This window comes from Dasypus novemcinctus, chromosome 7, assembly GCF_030445035.2.
Source record: "Dasypus novemcinctus isolate mDasNov1 chromosome 7, mDasNov1.1.hap2, whole genome shotgun sequence".
Lineage (NCBI taxonomy): Eukaryota > Metazoa > Chordata > Mammalia > Cingulata > Dasypodidae > Dasypus > Dasypus novemcinctus.
Genome location: NC_080679.1, coordinates 109,306,028 through 109,322,419, shown reverse-complemented (window position 1 = coordinate 109,322,419; position 16,392 = coordinate 109,306,028). Strand labels below are relative to the sequence as shown.

The window sequence follows — 16,392 nt, the reverse complement described above, 5'->3', positions numbered from 1 at the left end:
TTATGCATGGTTGTTCTGTAAACCTACAACTTCTCTAATAATGAAAATTGAAAATGAATGAATATCTTCTGTTTATTCACACCTAAATTCAAGTGTATCTATTCATGTTAATAAAGAAAATTTTTATATCAGTAAAATAAAACATTATTTGCTATGAAATATAAATAAATATGATTTCTGTGGATTTCTAAACCTGATGTCTTTCTTTTAAAGAGATGAGTATAATGAAATACTATTAGTTATGAAATGATAGAGATGTTAATATTTTATGTCGAATGAGACTAAGCAGACTACTGTACTTGGTGGGTTTTAAAAGAATATTTGACAAATTTAAATAAACCTAGAATGCAAATAATAGCACTACAGTATATGGGGAGTTGATAATTTCTAATTGCAATATTATCTTCTGCAAAAGTTTACTAAATCACAATTAAGTGTGATTCTATCTTCCTATTAAAGTAAGAGAACAGAAAGTTTAAGCAAAACTCACTTTTTTGATAGGATTATTCAAATACAGACACTAAATTCATTTGTAGATTTACAAACAGACTAATCACTGTCACATGGAACTGAATAATCAAAGAAAAAAAAGGCATTTGTGTACACGCACCAAGTAAGGTAAACAGTGGCATAGATTAGATTCATATGCTGTGCCCAAGAAACTATGCACTAGGAAACAAGGATGGCATCTGTAGATATAACTGAGAGCCACATTCCGAAGTTTCTTGTTTTAAGAAGCCATTTGTCCTCAGATAATTGTAAATAATACAAATGTTTGTTGTTTAAATACTATTCTTACATAATATTAATAACCTGATGATGCAGAAGTCATCATTTTAACGCTTATGCTTGTTGGCCAGAGTTCATTATAATGCAGCACAACTGGCAATTCTGGCCATCTGCCCCAAGAAGCCCTTTCCTTATCCTGACGGGGAGAAATATCACTGTACTCTGACTGTCTGTAAAATTTTGTTTATACTCTTGTATATTATGTCATACAAACTTACAGTTATTTCTGCAGGTACGATTTTTCCTTCTAGCCTGTAAATTCCATGAGGGCATGAAGTCTTAACTTTTAGAGAGCATATCATTCTTTGCTTAGGTGAATATTCACCGATTGCTTCCTGCATATCAGGCACTCCACAGCCAGGGTCAGAATGCCCCAAAGTCATTTGAAGCAACAGTAGACACAGTCTTGTGAGTCTACAATGAACTAGACTGGAGATATGCTGAGGAGTAAAGACAGTCTATCTATCTGCATTGTGTGTGTATCTGCATAAAGCTTTGTCTATCTGCAAATAGAAGATATTTTAGGATAAAAACAACAAAAATAGCAATACTGTAATCAGGCTAGGTGCAATTTGTGGAAACATTGGAAAATATACTTATCTCTGGCTTGAGATGAATGTGTGTGAGTGTGTATGTTTGTGTGTATGTGTACTATGTACTTGTTAGTGTGAGGAAGAGCCAAACTGAAATCTGAAGTATAAATACAAGTTAACTAAGTGAAATACAAGTAATGAAATATTACATTCAATGTTTATTCAGACTGGAGAAAGAGTAATCCAATCAGCGTCATTCAGTGCATTTAAATTGTTTAGAAAAGTATATATTTAATATATCTGAATAAAATTGTTTAATTCAGTACACACTTCAGAAAATATGATACTGATTCTTCCTTATTTCTGAATCTGCATAGTTTATATATGCAAACTAAGCAAAAATAAAATAGTGTTATTTTACATGTAGAAAATTTATTCATTGCTTCACACTATTTAAGTTAACTATTTGTCATTAATATCAGTGCTCCAGAATGACACAGTGTGTTCTAGAAAGTGCTTCATACAAATATCAATCTGAAATTTTGCTGCTTTCCAATTTGCTTTCTTGTGTTCTGAATATATTGTGTTTTAATAATAGCAATAGAGGTAAATCAGAGAGTGAGGAAATTTTAAGATGTTTACAAAATAAGTTAGAAATAATTGTTCTAATGCCATACGAGGCTTCCTTATTTGTACTTGGCTTCCAAGTACAAATACCTGGTTCATACCAGCTTGTTGAAAAATTACTTGGGATGTTATGGTTCTATTTTTATTAATTCTGAAATAAATGCTCATTTTCTCACTGAATTCTGTTTCTTCTCTATTTAATAGTAGCAAAGTAGGAAGGTACTGTACATGCCTTTTGAGTGGTTCCTAAATTAATTTCATTGTCCTCCATTGTCCACCATCCTAATAGGTACAACCAGCAGCCATTTTCACAGACATTTAGTGTTCTAGACTTAAGCATCCTGTCACTCTAAACATGTGGAATATCATCAAACAACCTGCTTTGCCAATTCACCTCATTGTGTCTAGCCCATCCAAATCCCAGGGTTTTCTGCATATAGCAAAACATGGAACTTTTCACTCTCTAAAGGTTTTGCAGTTTTCAGACTTTCATGAATTAATAATAAATTCTCTGCTTAGCCATCACTCTACACATGTAGGTTTCTAAGCAACATTATCCTGCAGGTGCAAAAGGGACAAAGCAGAGGAACTTATTAAAATATGCTTTATTACAAAACATAAGCATTCTTGTTTATCCAATGAATAGTTATTTGCCAACATTACTTTTATGTTCTTTTTATGGTCTGATTTAGTACTGTTTTCATATTGGCACTCACCCATGCATGAGTTATCAGTAGTTCCCATGGTGCGAAAGGAGGAAAAGAAGTGTTTGGATGTTTGGAAAATTAAATGCTTCAAATGACAGGAATTCATTGTGCCACTTTGATACATTACTTTCTATTGTCTTTTCATCTCTACTTCCACTTACTTTCCCTACTTATACAAACAGATTATATTATTATAGCACATGTCCCTTCTACCATATAATTCCAAGAAAAACCTCCTACGGTGTCCAGGACATGCATTGAACAATTGCATATGTTCAATATACTTAATGAATGAAGAATTCTGGAACTCCAAATCCTTCTCAGCCATAGAAAAGCCCTCTTCCTAGGAATCATTTACTATCTTCATTTGCAGTATTTTCAAGTTTTAGAGGGGAAGTCCTACTGTTCTTCAAAATTTTAGCATACCTCAGTGGTCATTTTGCATGCTGGCCAGATTCTCCTGATTTTTTGTAATGAATAGCTATAAGAAAAATGGATGAATTAAGGAAAAGGAAGGTAAACACTCCTAAGAATTTATATTATACACTGCTTACTAAGTTCTCAGTACTATTCTAACCCCATTAGATTTAGTACAACGGAATCTTAAAAACCTTATAAGATGGCTATCACAATTATCCTTAATTCTGAAAGAAGAAACAGAGGCATGGAGAGGTTGAATAATTTGCCCAAGGATTCAGCTTTTAACTGGTGAATAGCAGGGCAGGGCCAGGTTGAAACCTGATTACAGAGTTCCTGCTTTTAACCAATATTCTATTTCACTTCTCATGTTTTCTCATAGAAACTTGAAGCTCTGAGCCTGTAACTAATTATCACCATAACTCAACTAAGCAAACAATATTCGTTAAAGAACTGTTTTCACTATGCAAACCAAGCTTTAAAACAAGTCCTTTAACAACCAAATTATGTGACTGACACATAGCAAATGTATAATGAAAGCTGTTTATTTTTATTGCCTACTAAATGAGTTCTGTGTAGATTAGAAGGGATGCAGAAAAAAGTAAGTATAATGGATCCTGCCTAGAAGCACTTGATATTACCTAGGGGAGATAATACAGACAGACATAAAATTTAAAAAATTTAAAACCATGTGGTAGTAAATAAGGTAATGATAACGATAAGGAGCACATAGGAAGATTGTGAAAGGTTTTTAAAAGAGGGAGATCTCGGTGGGCTGCAGGGATAAAGACTGCTTTTCATGGTGTGGAGAGATTTGAGCTAAATTGAGAAGGTTCCCAAGAATAGGAACCCATTCAAAGGACATAAAAGTCCTATTCCAGTTGAGCGACATGAGTAAATGTACAGTTAGGAAAAAATATAGAATGTTCTTGAGATTATAAGGACAACGGTTGGACTGGAGGAGAGGGTAAATTTTTACATTGTAGAGAGTTTCAGATCATATAATACCCAAAGAGAAATGTAAATGAATTAAATTTGGGATGCAGAAAATAGAGAACTAATCAAAGATTTTAGGAAGCAACTCAATGAAAGCATTGCTGTGTTTGGTAGATAGAAACGTCTAGAGATGCCAGGCAGAGAAATCAAGTAAAAGAGTGGCAATTATTCAGTAATACAGGGATGAAAAGTGGGTCTGCAATAGTGACAATGTATAAGTAAAGTACTTGGTGAATGGCTTAAGAGGAGCAAAATGGTAATTATTGTGAGATTGGATCCTGATTGAGAAGAAAAGTAATGATTTCACCAACAGTGAAAATAAGAAGAGTTCTATGGGATAATGATTATGGCATATTGATTGGGAGATGACTTTAAGATTCATAAAAGGAAATTTTCCATACATTTCTAGAGATTTCACATTGTTCCACTACTCAGGTGGTCAGTTAGGAAATTTGTACTTGAGGAATAATAAATAATGAATATTCCAGTATATGTTATCACAATAATTGAGTTTTATCAAAGGGAAATTTGTGTGTCTGAAAAGGGAAAGAGAGGGAGTAGGAAGAGCATTAAATGGCTCATCATTTCATGACTTCTTCCAGGTTTGGTAAAAAAAAAAAGAGTGTGATCAATAGAGAATTAATTTAAAAGTAAAGTGAAAAGTGTAGGGTGATAATTATGATTTAGGTAAATAAAAACTTAAGCTAATGTATATTATAAGAATAGGCAAGTACAGTGTAATCCAATAGGGTTTAGAGAAAAGAAATATACTAAATTCAAGGGATTTAGGTAGAAGAGTGCCAGGAAGTGCCAAGAAAGTGAGATCCAGGCTATGGTTAAGCTACAGTGAAAGGCGAAAAGAGAAGACAATAGAGTCAAGAATTGTTACTTAAAATTGTAGGGGATTGAGAAGTGCTCTAAGGCATCAATAAGAAGACTGACATCATCAAGAAATATTGTATGAGTTGAATGAAAAGGAGAAAGAAACCTACTGTGCTTAAATTGCCCGAGGAAATAAGTTAGGGTATATAGTCGGAGGAGAGTATTGGCTAATACTTTCCTTTTGTCAGTGTGTCTGTAAAGCACAACGCTACACATTGCAAATTCTACTTTATAGAAATCCAAAAAGGCAATGAGATTTGGAGCAACTAACAACATTCATTTCAATATGGCATGAGGTACTCTTGAGATCACTACTTTGCAAAAGAGTCCAATTTAAACTACATTCTGTACTATAATGGATGTTGTAAATAAGGCTATTTACTAAAAAAATTTGGAAGATAATTTCTTTATCTTTATGCCACTTGTAAGTCTTAAAGTGTATAGTGTTCCTATTTGGAATAATAGAAATGTTTTAGTAATGGAAGGTGGTGATAGTAGCACAACATTGTGAACATAATTAGTAGCAAAGAAATATATAAATAAATGTGGTTAAAAGGGAAATTTTAGCTTGTAAATATAGTAACAGAATACAATTAAAAAATTAATGGAACTACACAACACAGTGAACCCTAAGTTACACCTAGAGCTATAGTTAATAGTTCAATTATAACTATGTCCTTTCATCAATCGTAACAAATGTTCCTCACCAATGACAGGTGTTAATAATACGGTGGAATATTGGAATCCTTTTTTTAAGTGTGTGATAGTTCAGGAAACCCACAACTTTTCTAATAAAGAAAAAAGAAAAAGAAAAAGAAAACATTTATAGGATGAGCATAATAAAGAAAAATAAGAAATTTTACAGGGATAAAGTTTCTGGAAAAAATAGGTATACCAAAAGCATTCAGAAGTCAACAGATGACTACATCAGGAACAAGCGATACAATGAAAATGAACTTTCATTTTAAACTGAGAGAAATAGGGATATCTGTGTTTGCAAAAGAATTTTAGCACTCAGCAAACAGAACTGGAATTTGGGTGAGAGGGCTTGATATTTAAGTATAAAAATATATAAAGTAAAATGCATTCTAAATAGGTAATATAGGGGCCACAGACTTGGCCCAGTGGTTAGGGCGTCCGTCTACCACATGGGAGGTCCGCCGTTCAAACCCCGGGCCTCCTTGACCCGTGTGGAGCTGGCCCATGCGCAGTGCTGATGTGCGCAAGGAGTACCATGCCACGCAGGAGTGTTCCCGCGAAGGGGAACCCCACACGCAAGGAGTGCGCCCGTAAGGAGAGCCGCCCAGCGCGAAAGAAAGTGCAGCCTGCCCAGGAATGGTGCCGCACACACGGAGAGCTGATGCAACAAGATGATGCAACAAGAAGAAACACAGACTCCCTTGCCGCAGACAACAACAGAAACGGACAAAGAAGATGCAACAAATAGACAAAGAGAACAGACAACTAACCAGAGTGGGAGGGGAGGGGAGGAGGGGGGTAGGGGAGGGGGGAGGGGAGAGAAATAAATAAATAAATCTTTTTAACAAAAAAGGTATTAAAAAAACAAAAATATAACAAAAACATAAATAGGTAATATAGACTTTCCCCTTATTGTAAATACATAAAATATGTAAATGCTTTTTAATTAAAAGTCCTTCTAGCAAGCTTAGCAAAATTTTTATAATTACTAAAGCTTTGTAATGGATATTTTGAAGTCCATATTCTCTTCTCTTTATTTTTTTTGTCTATTTTTAAATTTCCATAATAAAAGTCTTCTTTTTTAAGTAAAAAAAAACATCAACTGGGAGGAAAAATCTGTACATTGATTTCTATCCTAGGGAACATATTCATTAGTGGCTTGATTTAGTATAAATTATTTTTATATTCTCTTACTTACATGCACTTTCATTCTCACACTTGCTCTCACTCTCATTAGAATTTTTAGAATTTTTAATCAGATAGGTTATGCCAAAAAGCTCAGAATAACAGGTTGGATATGCTTTGAATAAGTTTGTAAATAAGGCTTGATTTCTGGTACTTTATTTATTCTATCATATAAGCCTAAAAGACTGAGCACATTTTAGTGGGTATAACATGTTGCAATGTCTTGGTCTTTCAAACAGTAACAAATAACTTCACTCTTAAAAGTTATAATCATCTTTCAAGATGAATCCTGTATTCACTTGTGCCCTTGCTTATTTCCATAGGTACTCTACTATTTTAACATTTTTTAATTCATCATCCAGATCCTCAAAGATCTACTTATAATTTACAGTGCATTGATTTCATTACTGAATTTATTCCATAAATCTCTCTTCTAATGGTATACTTTCTTTTATTACTTCCTATGAAAAATGCCTCTTCTAACACTATACCATTTTCTTAGTTGCCATTTGCAATTTACCTCATTCAACTCAAAACCTCAAAACACAAGCTTTTAAGTCACATTGTTTACATGGAAACCTGAGAGGGAGTGAATACAGTGGTATAACAGCAACTAATCATGGGGGACTTGTGAGAAAAACCCAGCATTATTTGCACTGAATCTGAAAAAGCTTATACTCTTCAGGGTGACAGAATCAATTTGGTGCTATTAAATCCCCTAAATTTTCTATAGTTTCATTATATTATTTTCTCTTCCTGCACCATTTTACTTCTTCCTCAGCAAATATAGATTGATTTATAGCTTATGGATAAAGTCATAGTACACTATTGGCTGTCAAGAAATATTAAAATACAAATAAAACAAAAAAGAAAGTGAATTTCAAAAAGGCAGTCCAAATTTTAATGTATTATTTAGGAGCTTCTGGAAATAGGCTAATAATAATTGAACTAATTGCAAATGTAGACACACATTTTTCCCTTCATGTGTGTGTTCCCCTTTGCAGCTCCTCCTATCAAACGATAGTCCATTTCACCACCTTTCAAAAATGGACTTGTCCATGTGACTTGCTTTGGTCTAAATGAGATATTAGTAAATGTGGAAAAAGCAGAGGCTTAAAAAGTGCTTACCTATTTGGCTAGCACTCTCTTAGAACCTTGAGATCATCTCAAGCTAGACTGCTGGATAATAAGATACTTCTGGCCCAGTTACCTCTATTATCTAGCAGACAATCTGCCAAGCTAGATATGTGAGACCATCCTTGATGATATGGCTACCATCTGACCTGCCAGCTGGCCACAGACATCAGTAGACCTGGCCCAGACCAGAACAACCACCCAACTGAACAGTGGGTTTAAATAGAACTCATAAATGGTTGCTTTTTAAGTCACTAAATTCTGGGGTGGTTTACTATATAGCTAAATTTGTTCAATCAACTTCCATACTAGGGACTAAGGAGGAAATATAGACATTGAGTTTAATCTGATGTTTAATGTAGAAATGGCCCTTACCAGACATTACATACTTCACTATCCTCTCCCTAACTCACCGACTGAGACCTTACTTGACAGGAATCCAATATTGGGAATTGAACTCATATCTGAATCACTGTGCGCTCCCTGAAACCACTTAGTATCTCTGTAACTGTCTATCCACTTGCCAGCCTCCTTCATTCCAGCCAGTTTTTTATTCCTAACCAGCCTCACCAAAAGTAACAATATTAGAGCCCACCATAGGCTTCTAGTGAAGTTCAAGTTTCTATAACTATTGGCCATAAATCTCTTTCGTGTGGATATTATCCTGCTGTTTCTGATTCTCTGAATAGAAGCCTTGTCAGACCTTCTAATATGAGCTATGAAGACAGCCCCCTTAGTCTGAATCCTTACGTAGAAAAATTTCAGCTTTCTGTCTCATTATGAACTCAATTTTCAACATAGAAATCCTAGTAATTCCCCACATTTCCTTCTACTCCTGGTTCTGTCAGCTATTCTGATGCAGATATGAAGTATGCCTTTTTGAGGCTGTGAATAATCTTAATGACTATCACCAAGAACACTAAGCCCTTAGTTTTCTCTGCTTTCCTACTTTATATACTCTCGAATGTGTGATTCCAATGTCTCTATTGTATGTATATCATTACTATCTAAGCATTTGGCTTAGCCAAACTTGGTTGGTAAGAGACTTAAATAGAACAATCATGTCTTCTGGGACAGACTCCAGATATTTTTATTTCATGGAGGTGAGATTGAAATTTGATTTACCGCGTGCAACTTAAGAGGGGAGATTCTAAGTTCTCTTTTTGTTTACATTAATCATGGTTTATTTCATGAGCCGTGGTTCTACTCTAGAAAATCAGTGGCCATGCATGTGTCTTTCTCTTTTCCTCTGAACCATTAAAATTATTCTATGCCTAAAAACTTGCTGATTTCTCTGTGTAAGTTTCATCTTTTATTTTAATCCTTTTCCTATCTTAACATTTTCAATATCCAATAAAACAATCCTACATTATACCTTTCCAATAGTTGTCATTATCTTAATAAGTAATCTGAAAATTACTTGAGCTAATAAATGTAGATAACTAAAAGTAACCTTTATTTTATGAATTCTGAAAATTTAAATGGCCAATATCTTACATTTTGAAAATGAAAGTCTTCTATTTTTTTTCAGATTTATTTTATTTATTTCTCTCCCCTTCCCCACCATTGTCTGTTCTCTGTATCCATTCACTGTGTGTTCTTCTGTGTCCACTTGCATTATCTGGAGGCACTGCGTCTCTTTGTTGTTGCATCATCTTGCTGTGTCAGCTCGCCATGTGTGCAGCATCACCCCTGGGCAGGCTGTGCTTTTTTTTTTCATGCGAGGTGTACTTCTTGGGCATGGGGCATCCCTATGTGGGGGCACCCCTGTGTGGCATGGCACTCCTTGCGCATGGCAGCACTGCGCGTGGGCCAGCTCCACACGGATCAAGGAGGTCCTGGGGATCAAACCCTGAACCCTCCATATGGTAGACTGATACTCTATCTGTTGAGCCCATGTCCACTTCCCATGTATTCTATACACTAAGCAAACTATATACATATCTTGTCAGGAAAGTTTTTGAGTACAGGACAGCTATTAAGATCACTGTGGTGGATACAAGTTCCCCAAGATTCAAGTATTCATGTGAAAATTTTGATTTTTAATTTGCAGTAAAAACTATAAGTCATTTTCCTTGGAGTGAAAGTCTCATTTTACTCATTTTTAAGAAAATGTTTGCTGAACAACCAAGTTTGAATAAGTATAGTTTATTTTTCATTTTTTTCAAGTAAAAAATGGTGTTCCTTGGAAAAAACAGGTATTTCAGCTCACAACTCAAACAATCTCACAAATATTAATACATGTTTTCCTTCAGATTGGAACAGAAGTGCTTTATGTATATTTTCCATTTCAGCACTCAACAGTGAAAGAGATGTACTGACAAATCAGTATTTATTAAGATTAATGCTTTCTTACTCTTTCTTCAAGAACATTCTTAAATAAAACTGGATCTCTTCTGCTATTATGTGGCAGTAAAAAGCACAGTAACTACTTGCGCTGTTTGGTGCCACTGCCAAACTTGATCAGTGTTACGTAGCCAGTAGTTGAAGCAACTTTTGTTTTTGCACCATCAGTACAAAGGTCAACACAGGAAAAAATGACAAAGGCTGTCTATATTACTATGCAATTAATTTTGAACTCTTGGATCCTTGGAAAGACTGTTGGGGGTACCCATGGAACCACATTTTTAGAATCACAGGACTAAAATTATTTGTCTTCTTTCCCACCACCTGGCCCAAACAACTTGGCAGACTCCTATTCACCCCTTAAATTTCCTCAACTCAGCTCTGTGAAGCTTCTTATGTTAAAACTTTCATGGGACACTTCTCCCTTCCCCAGGAGGGTTTTTCATTTTCTAGGACTCTAGTATCTTATGGATCATATTGTATTTCAATGTTGATTTACTTGCAGTTCCTTCTTTAAACCTTGGCTTGTAAAGGACTATAGACAGTAATTTATCTTTATATCCAAAGTGACTAACAAAGAATCTAAAACACACAAAAAATAATGCATATGCTAATTAATTAATATATTGTGGATACTGCTTTCTTTAGTTTTAGTTGCTTTGGTCCTTCAAAGAAACCCTTAACAAAGAGTCCAGAAAAACAATTCTTTTTTATTCCAATGTAAATATGTCCAACTCCCAGGTATATTAGTCTGGGAAAATGATGGGAACAAAGAGTATTATAATATAAATTTCATAGTGATATATCCAAAGAAATAATAAATCTCAAATATGTATGAACACTCTGACTAGAACAGTAATACTTGCTTTTTGATATTCATGTGTGTGCACATACAGATTTATCAGCTCCAGCCACACATGTACACATCCAAGCATATACACACATTAGGAAGCCAAAATGGTGTGCACTGGAATATACACATTTGCACAAAATTATCAATCTACATAGTAACCTAGAGAAGAAAGGAACCAGACATGTAATTAAAAATTATAAATTTGAAGTGACTTAGAAAAACTGAGCAGGCTTTGAATAGGAAAGAGTTTTGTGAAAGATATTAAAAGTCAAAAGAACATGAGCAATGGAGGCATAAAAATAGAATGGCAATGCATAAAGTTCGACTTAAAATAGCGATTTTTTTAAAATGAGTAAACATACGAGTAGATTATGGGTCTCATTAGTTATCAGCGAAATGTATAGAAAGTATAAGATGTAATTTTTCATATTAAATAATCATAGTCTAATAAGAATTATGAAATGATTGTTGGCAAAAGTATGGGAAAATTGATCTTTTCATGGACATTGGTAAAAATGGAAATTGTTATGGTCATTTTGGAGGGAAATTTTACCAAGTATAAAAAAATAAGATATGCATACTGAAAATGAAAACTGTAATTCTACTTCTAGGATTCTATCTACAGAAAACCTCAAAATACATGAGTAAATAAACATATCTATATTCATCAATTATTACTGCAGCATTATATGCAGGTATGAGGCACCAGAAACAACCTATTCACCAATAAAGAAATGATTACAATGAAGATGAATTTTTATTTACAACAAACATAAATTTATATAAAATTTCACAACTTAAAGAGTACAGAAATAAATTGACCTCAGGATAGTGAAATTGGAAATTTTGGGAATATGTGGAAATCACATAGTTTAGAGAAATGAGGGAAGTTTTGTGAGGAATTGAATATGGTCCTTGTAAAAGTTGGATGGCAAGAACAAGGCTTCTCTGAATTATATGGATAATCCATACTGAATATTATGCTTGAATAATAACCTCCAATAAAACATTAGGTCATGTCTATAATAACATTTTCTCATCAAGACTGTTTTACTTCAACCCAATGGATTTCTAAAATAATCTCTATTTGATTGAGAAAATATGATTAATTACTATTAAGTAGATATTCTTAAAGATAAAATTTTACCCACTAGAAGAAAATCAATTAATATAGTTCTATGCTGAAAAAAAATATTTCATGTGAATTTTAATACACTTATTTGTATGAAATGCTATGATGCTATACATTGAAATTTATATGATTAGAAGCTAATTATCATATTATAAATGCTGTGCATGCTAGCAATTAATCACTTCTTTGGCTTTTGGCAAAGTCAGATGATATAGTTGCATTCATTCTTGAATATAAATTCTATGAAAATGTAATCACTGTAGGCAATCACCACTATAATTTCTCTAGTAATCTAAATGATACTCGTTTCCATCAAATTATTTAAAAATAAATTTACTTACTTTCAACAATTACTTGTCTGTCTTCCCAGTTATCTTTAATAAGCTGTATATTTCCAAAGTGTGCATCACTGTAAAAGATTCGGTTTGTACCTTTTCTTCTTTGAGTATAGTCAAAAGCCAAGGCTATCACGTTCTTGAAATAATGTGGATTCTCATATGGCCTTATTGGTGAATTTAAATTGGTTTCATCAGAAAGATGTATGCTTTTTAATATGGTTCTTCCCGAATACAACAAATATCCTTCATGCCTTAGGCAAGTAACTCCGTCCTCTGCCAAATATCCATGAGCACATCCACAAGTTCTACGGGAATATCCTCTATAAAGACAGAGTTGCTGACAGCCACCATTTTCCTTGGCACAAACATTGGTTCCTGATGAGGAAAACAAACGCACACACTCATTTGTATGTTTATGTTTATGTGTATATACTTATATAAGCACACATAAAGGTATTTTTATTTTTCTTTAATTTTTCGTATAAACATTATATTTTTATGTTGAACATTCTTTTTATTTTTCATTTTAAAGGACTGGTCAATAATAAATTAAACACTATAAAGCACTGATTCTTTGGGAAACAGACTTTGGCCCAGTGGTTAGGGCGTCCGTCTACCATATGGGAGGTCTGTGGTTCAAACCCCGGGCCTCCTTGACCCGTGTGGAGCTGGCCCATGTGCAGTGCTGACACGCACAGGGAGTGCCGCACCATGCAGGGGTGTCCCCCGCAAAGGGGAGCCCCACGCGCAAGGAATGGACCCATAAGGAGAGCCGCCCAGGGCCAAAGAAAGTGCAGCCTGCCCAGGAATGGCACCGCCCACACTTCCCGTGCCGCTGACGACAACAGAAGCGGACAAAGAAACAAGACGCAGCAAAAAGACACAGAAAATAGACAACCGGGGGAGGAGAGGGGAATTAAATAAATGAATAAATAAATCTTTTAAATAAATAAATAAATAAATAAAGCGCCGATTCTTTAATCACAGCAGCTTAAAATCTTGGATATTTTACTTCAAAGAGTATGTCCTTCTGTTTCCTTTATCATCTAAATAAAATAATTAAAATTTTCCCTTAAACAAACAATTAAATGTATAACTCTTTCTTTGAACTTGATACCAAGATTACAATAGATCTTTTATGTTGTAATTTTTGGCACAAGTAACTGATTCACTCAGAACATAAACTGAATTCATGCAAGTAATGGGCCCTCCTATAAAGTTTGTGTCCATTAGGTTTATAAGGTATCAAAGAAATTTGAGGTTCTGATGAACTTAATTCACCTAAATATACTGGGTATAAGATTTTAACTCTATTTTTGAATGAAGATTTGATATAGTCTTAAAATTTCATCAGGCTTATTCCTCTCTATGAATCCATCCTTATTACTTCCAAAATTACTATTCCTTCCTTTGATATCAAGATAATTAATAACAATTTATTTTAATGCAAGTGAAATAAAAGAAAATATCCAAAGAACTGTCTTATTAGTTTGGAAGGAAAAAAAGAAACACATTATAATGAAGTGCTAACTTAATACGTATTTCACATATAAAGCATCAACTTCTGGAACCAAAATCACTTTATATATTAAAACAGAAACTAAAGTAAAAGTTTCTGCTGCTTTTTACAATCTAATATCCTAAGTGTGCTTTGTATTTTTGCTGAAATCTGTATACTTATCAAGTTTTCCTATATGACTTTGCTCACACTTATATTTGAGACATAGAAAATATGTAATAGGAACACATACACGCATCATGTTAGATAAATACACATATGCATGAACCATTACACATTCATTTCATTGGTCTACTGTATGTTTTCTTGGTAGCAAATTAGATGTAAAAAAATAGTTTTGAGGTTTTATAATCATGTAAGTATAAATCCTTCACTTAAAGTTCTTAAGTGAAGGAAGGAAGAAAAATATACAAAATAAAACACAATGTACAGTCCTTTAAGAATGCTGACCTTTCTCTCTTACTCTGTTAAAAATTTTAACCTCCTTCAGATTGACTCCAAGGCCAGTTCTCATGGTCACTGTTTCTGTGGCATCATTCTTGTGGCCCCTTCTAATGGACCCATTGGCATGTGCTCTGCATAAAAAGTGGAACACACATGATCAACAATCTTCAACTAATTAAAATAAAACCATTTATTTAAGTTCAAGATAACAGATGGCCCAACAGAAAGGAAAGAAACCAACTTTAGTATGTGGCATTGAAGTGCTTGATCCTGGAATAGCAAGCACACCTGCCTCTCCAGTGGAGATCTCATGTCTTTGTGAGATGCTTTTTTGCGAACTTGCTAAGAAATGGCTAATCCTACAAGGGTAAAGCAACTGGCACTGAAATAACATTTGGAGACTCAAAAACTTATGAAAAAATAAATTACCTGTCAGACCAGTAGATGTAAGCCCCAAAGACTGCAACTGAAAACATATCCACATTGCTCCCTGACAGCACCATCTCGCGATCCCCTCCAGTCTCCAGGTCAATTCTTTCTATCTTGTCTGTACGAGCATCGCACCAGTATAATTTATTTTCCTAAAGATCAATTGAAAAATAATAGTACAAGCTGATTTTTATCGAGTGTTTTATTAAGAAAATAAGGGAACACTAAAAAAAGTGAAATAATGTAAGTCTGCAGTTAATGCACTTGAAACTTTTAAGAAAAAAAATTCAACAGACCTCATAGTCAATGGAGATGCCATTTGGCCATGCTATTCCCATGCTTACTAGCACAACCTTCTGGGATCCATCTAAGCGAGCCTTTCCAATGCAGGGCATCTGTCCCCATTCAGTCCAAAACAAGTAGCTGAAATTAAATGATTTATTTTCAGTAAAATGCAGATAAATGCATAAAGACAATGTTATAACCATAACAACACCAGTGACATTAAAAATAGAACAAAAATGAAACATTTTAGAAATCTATATATGTAAATGTTGGTGATTGAAATAAAATATTTTTATTGTAAAAAAATACTTAATCAGTCATGGAAATCATGGGATGGATTGGAAATCCTGGCAAAATAACTCTTATATAAGTTGTTCCCTATCATAAAAGCTCTTGTCCAACGTGTTTGTCTAATTTACTCCAAACACTTTTTTACATCTCAACTCAAACATCATTCCTTAAAGAAACTCTTTGTCCCCCACCCCCACCCAACCAATTATTGCACTATGTACTCTGCTTCATAGTATGGATTTGAGTGGCATATTTACACTATATTTATTTACATAGCTATTATTAATAGTTTTGCTCCCTCCAGACTTTAAGATCAATGAGGACAGTAATCTTTTCTCTCTTTTATCCACCATTACATCTACAGCACCAGGTCAGTAGAAATTTTTAAAAATAAAAATCAGTGGTAAATATTTAATTAATGAGTGGTTACATGAATGAATCATAACTTTTTAATTCTGCTCATTTAGACTACAAAATATGTTTTCAGAGAAATAGCAGCCAAAAATTCTTTCTTCATTTGAAGATGTGTCCACTGAAATTTTTATTCAACTACCAAATAACACAATGATTAAAGTTTAGGAAATTATAACAATCATTGGTTCATATAAGCAAAACACGTATATATTTCTGTGCACATTTGAATACACACATAACATACATATGAAGAGAGAGTTAAGTATGTAGATTGAAAAATCAAAGAAGACCTACATTCATATTTTATATCCACTCAATGGAATTATTATCTAAACCTGAAAGAAGATAATTTAGAAGACAATATAAGATATA

General features: G+C 33.9%; 1 protein-coding gene across 1 annotated transcript in view; it reads right to left on the bottom strand.

The window, feature by feature from the left end:
• The window catches only part of LRP1B (LDL receptor related protein 1B), a 2,023,931-nt gene that overhangs the window by 472,400 nt on the left and 1,535,139 nt on the right, over positions 1-16,392 (bottom strand). Inside the window, exons 38-41 of the mRNA XM_058301027.2 lie at positions 15,327-15,453; positions 15,031-15,182; positions 14,608-14,732; positions 12,642-13,013 (exon numbers count right to left, since the gene is read on the bottom strand). Of these exons, the coding sequence (XP_058157010.1) occupies positions 12,642-13,013; positions 14,608-14,732; positions 15,031-15,182; positions 15,327-15,453 (776 nt within the window). The remainder of the gene's footprint in view (positions 1-12,641; positions 13,014-14,607; positions 14,733-15,030; positions 15,183-15,326; positions 15,454-16,392) is intronic.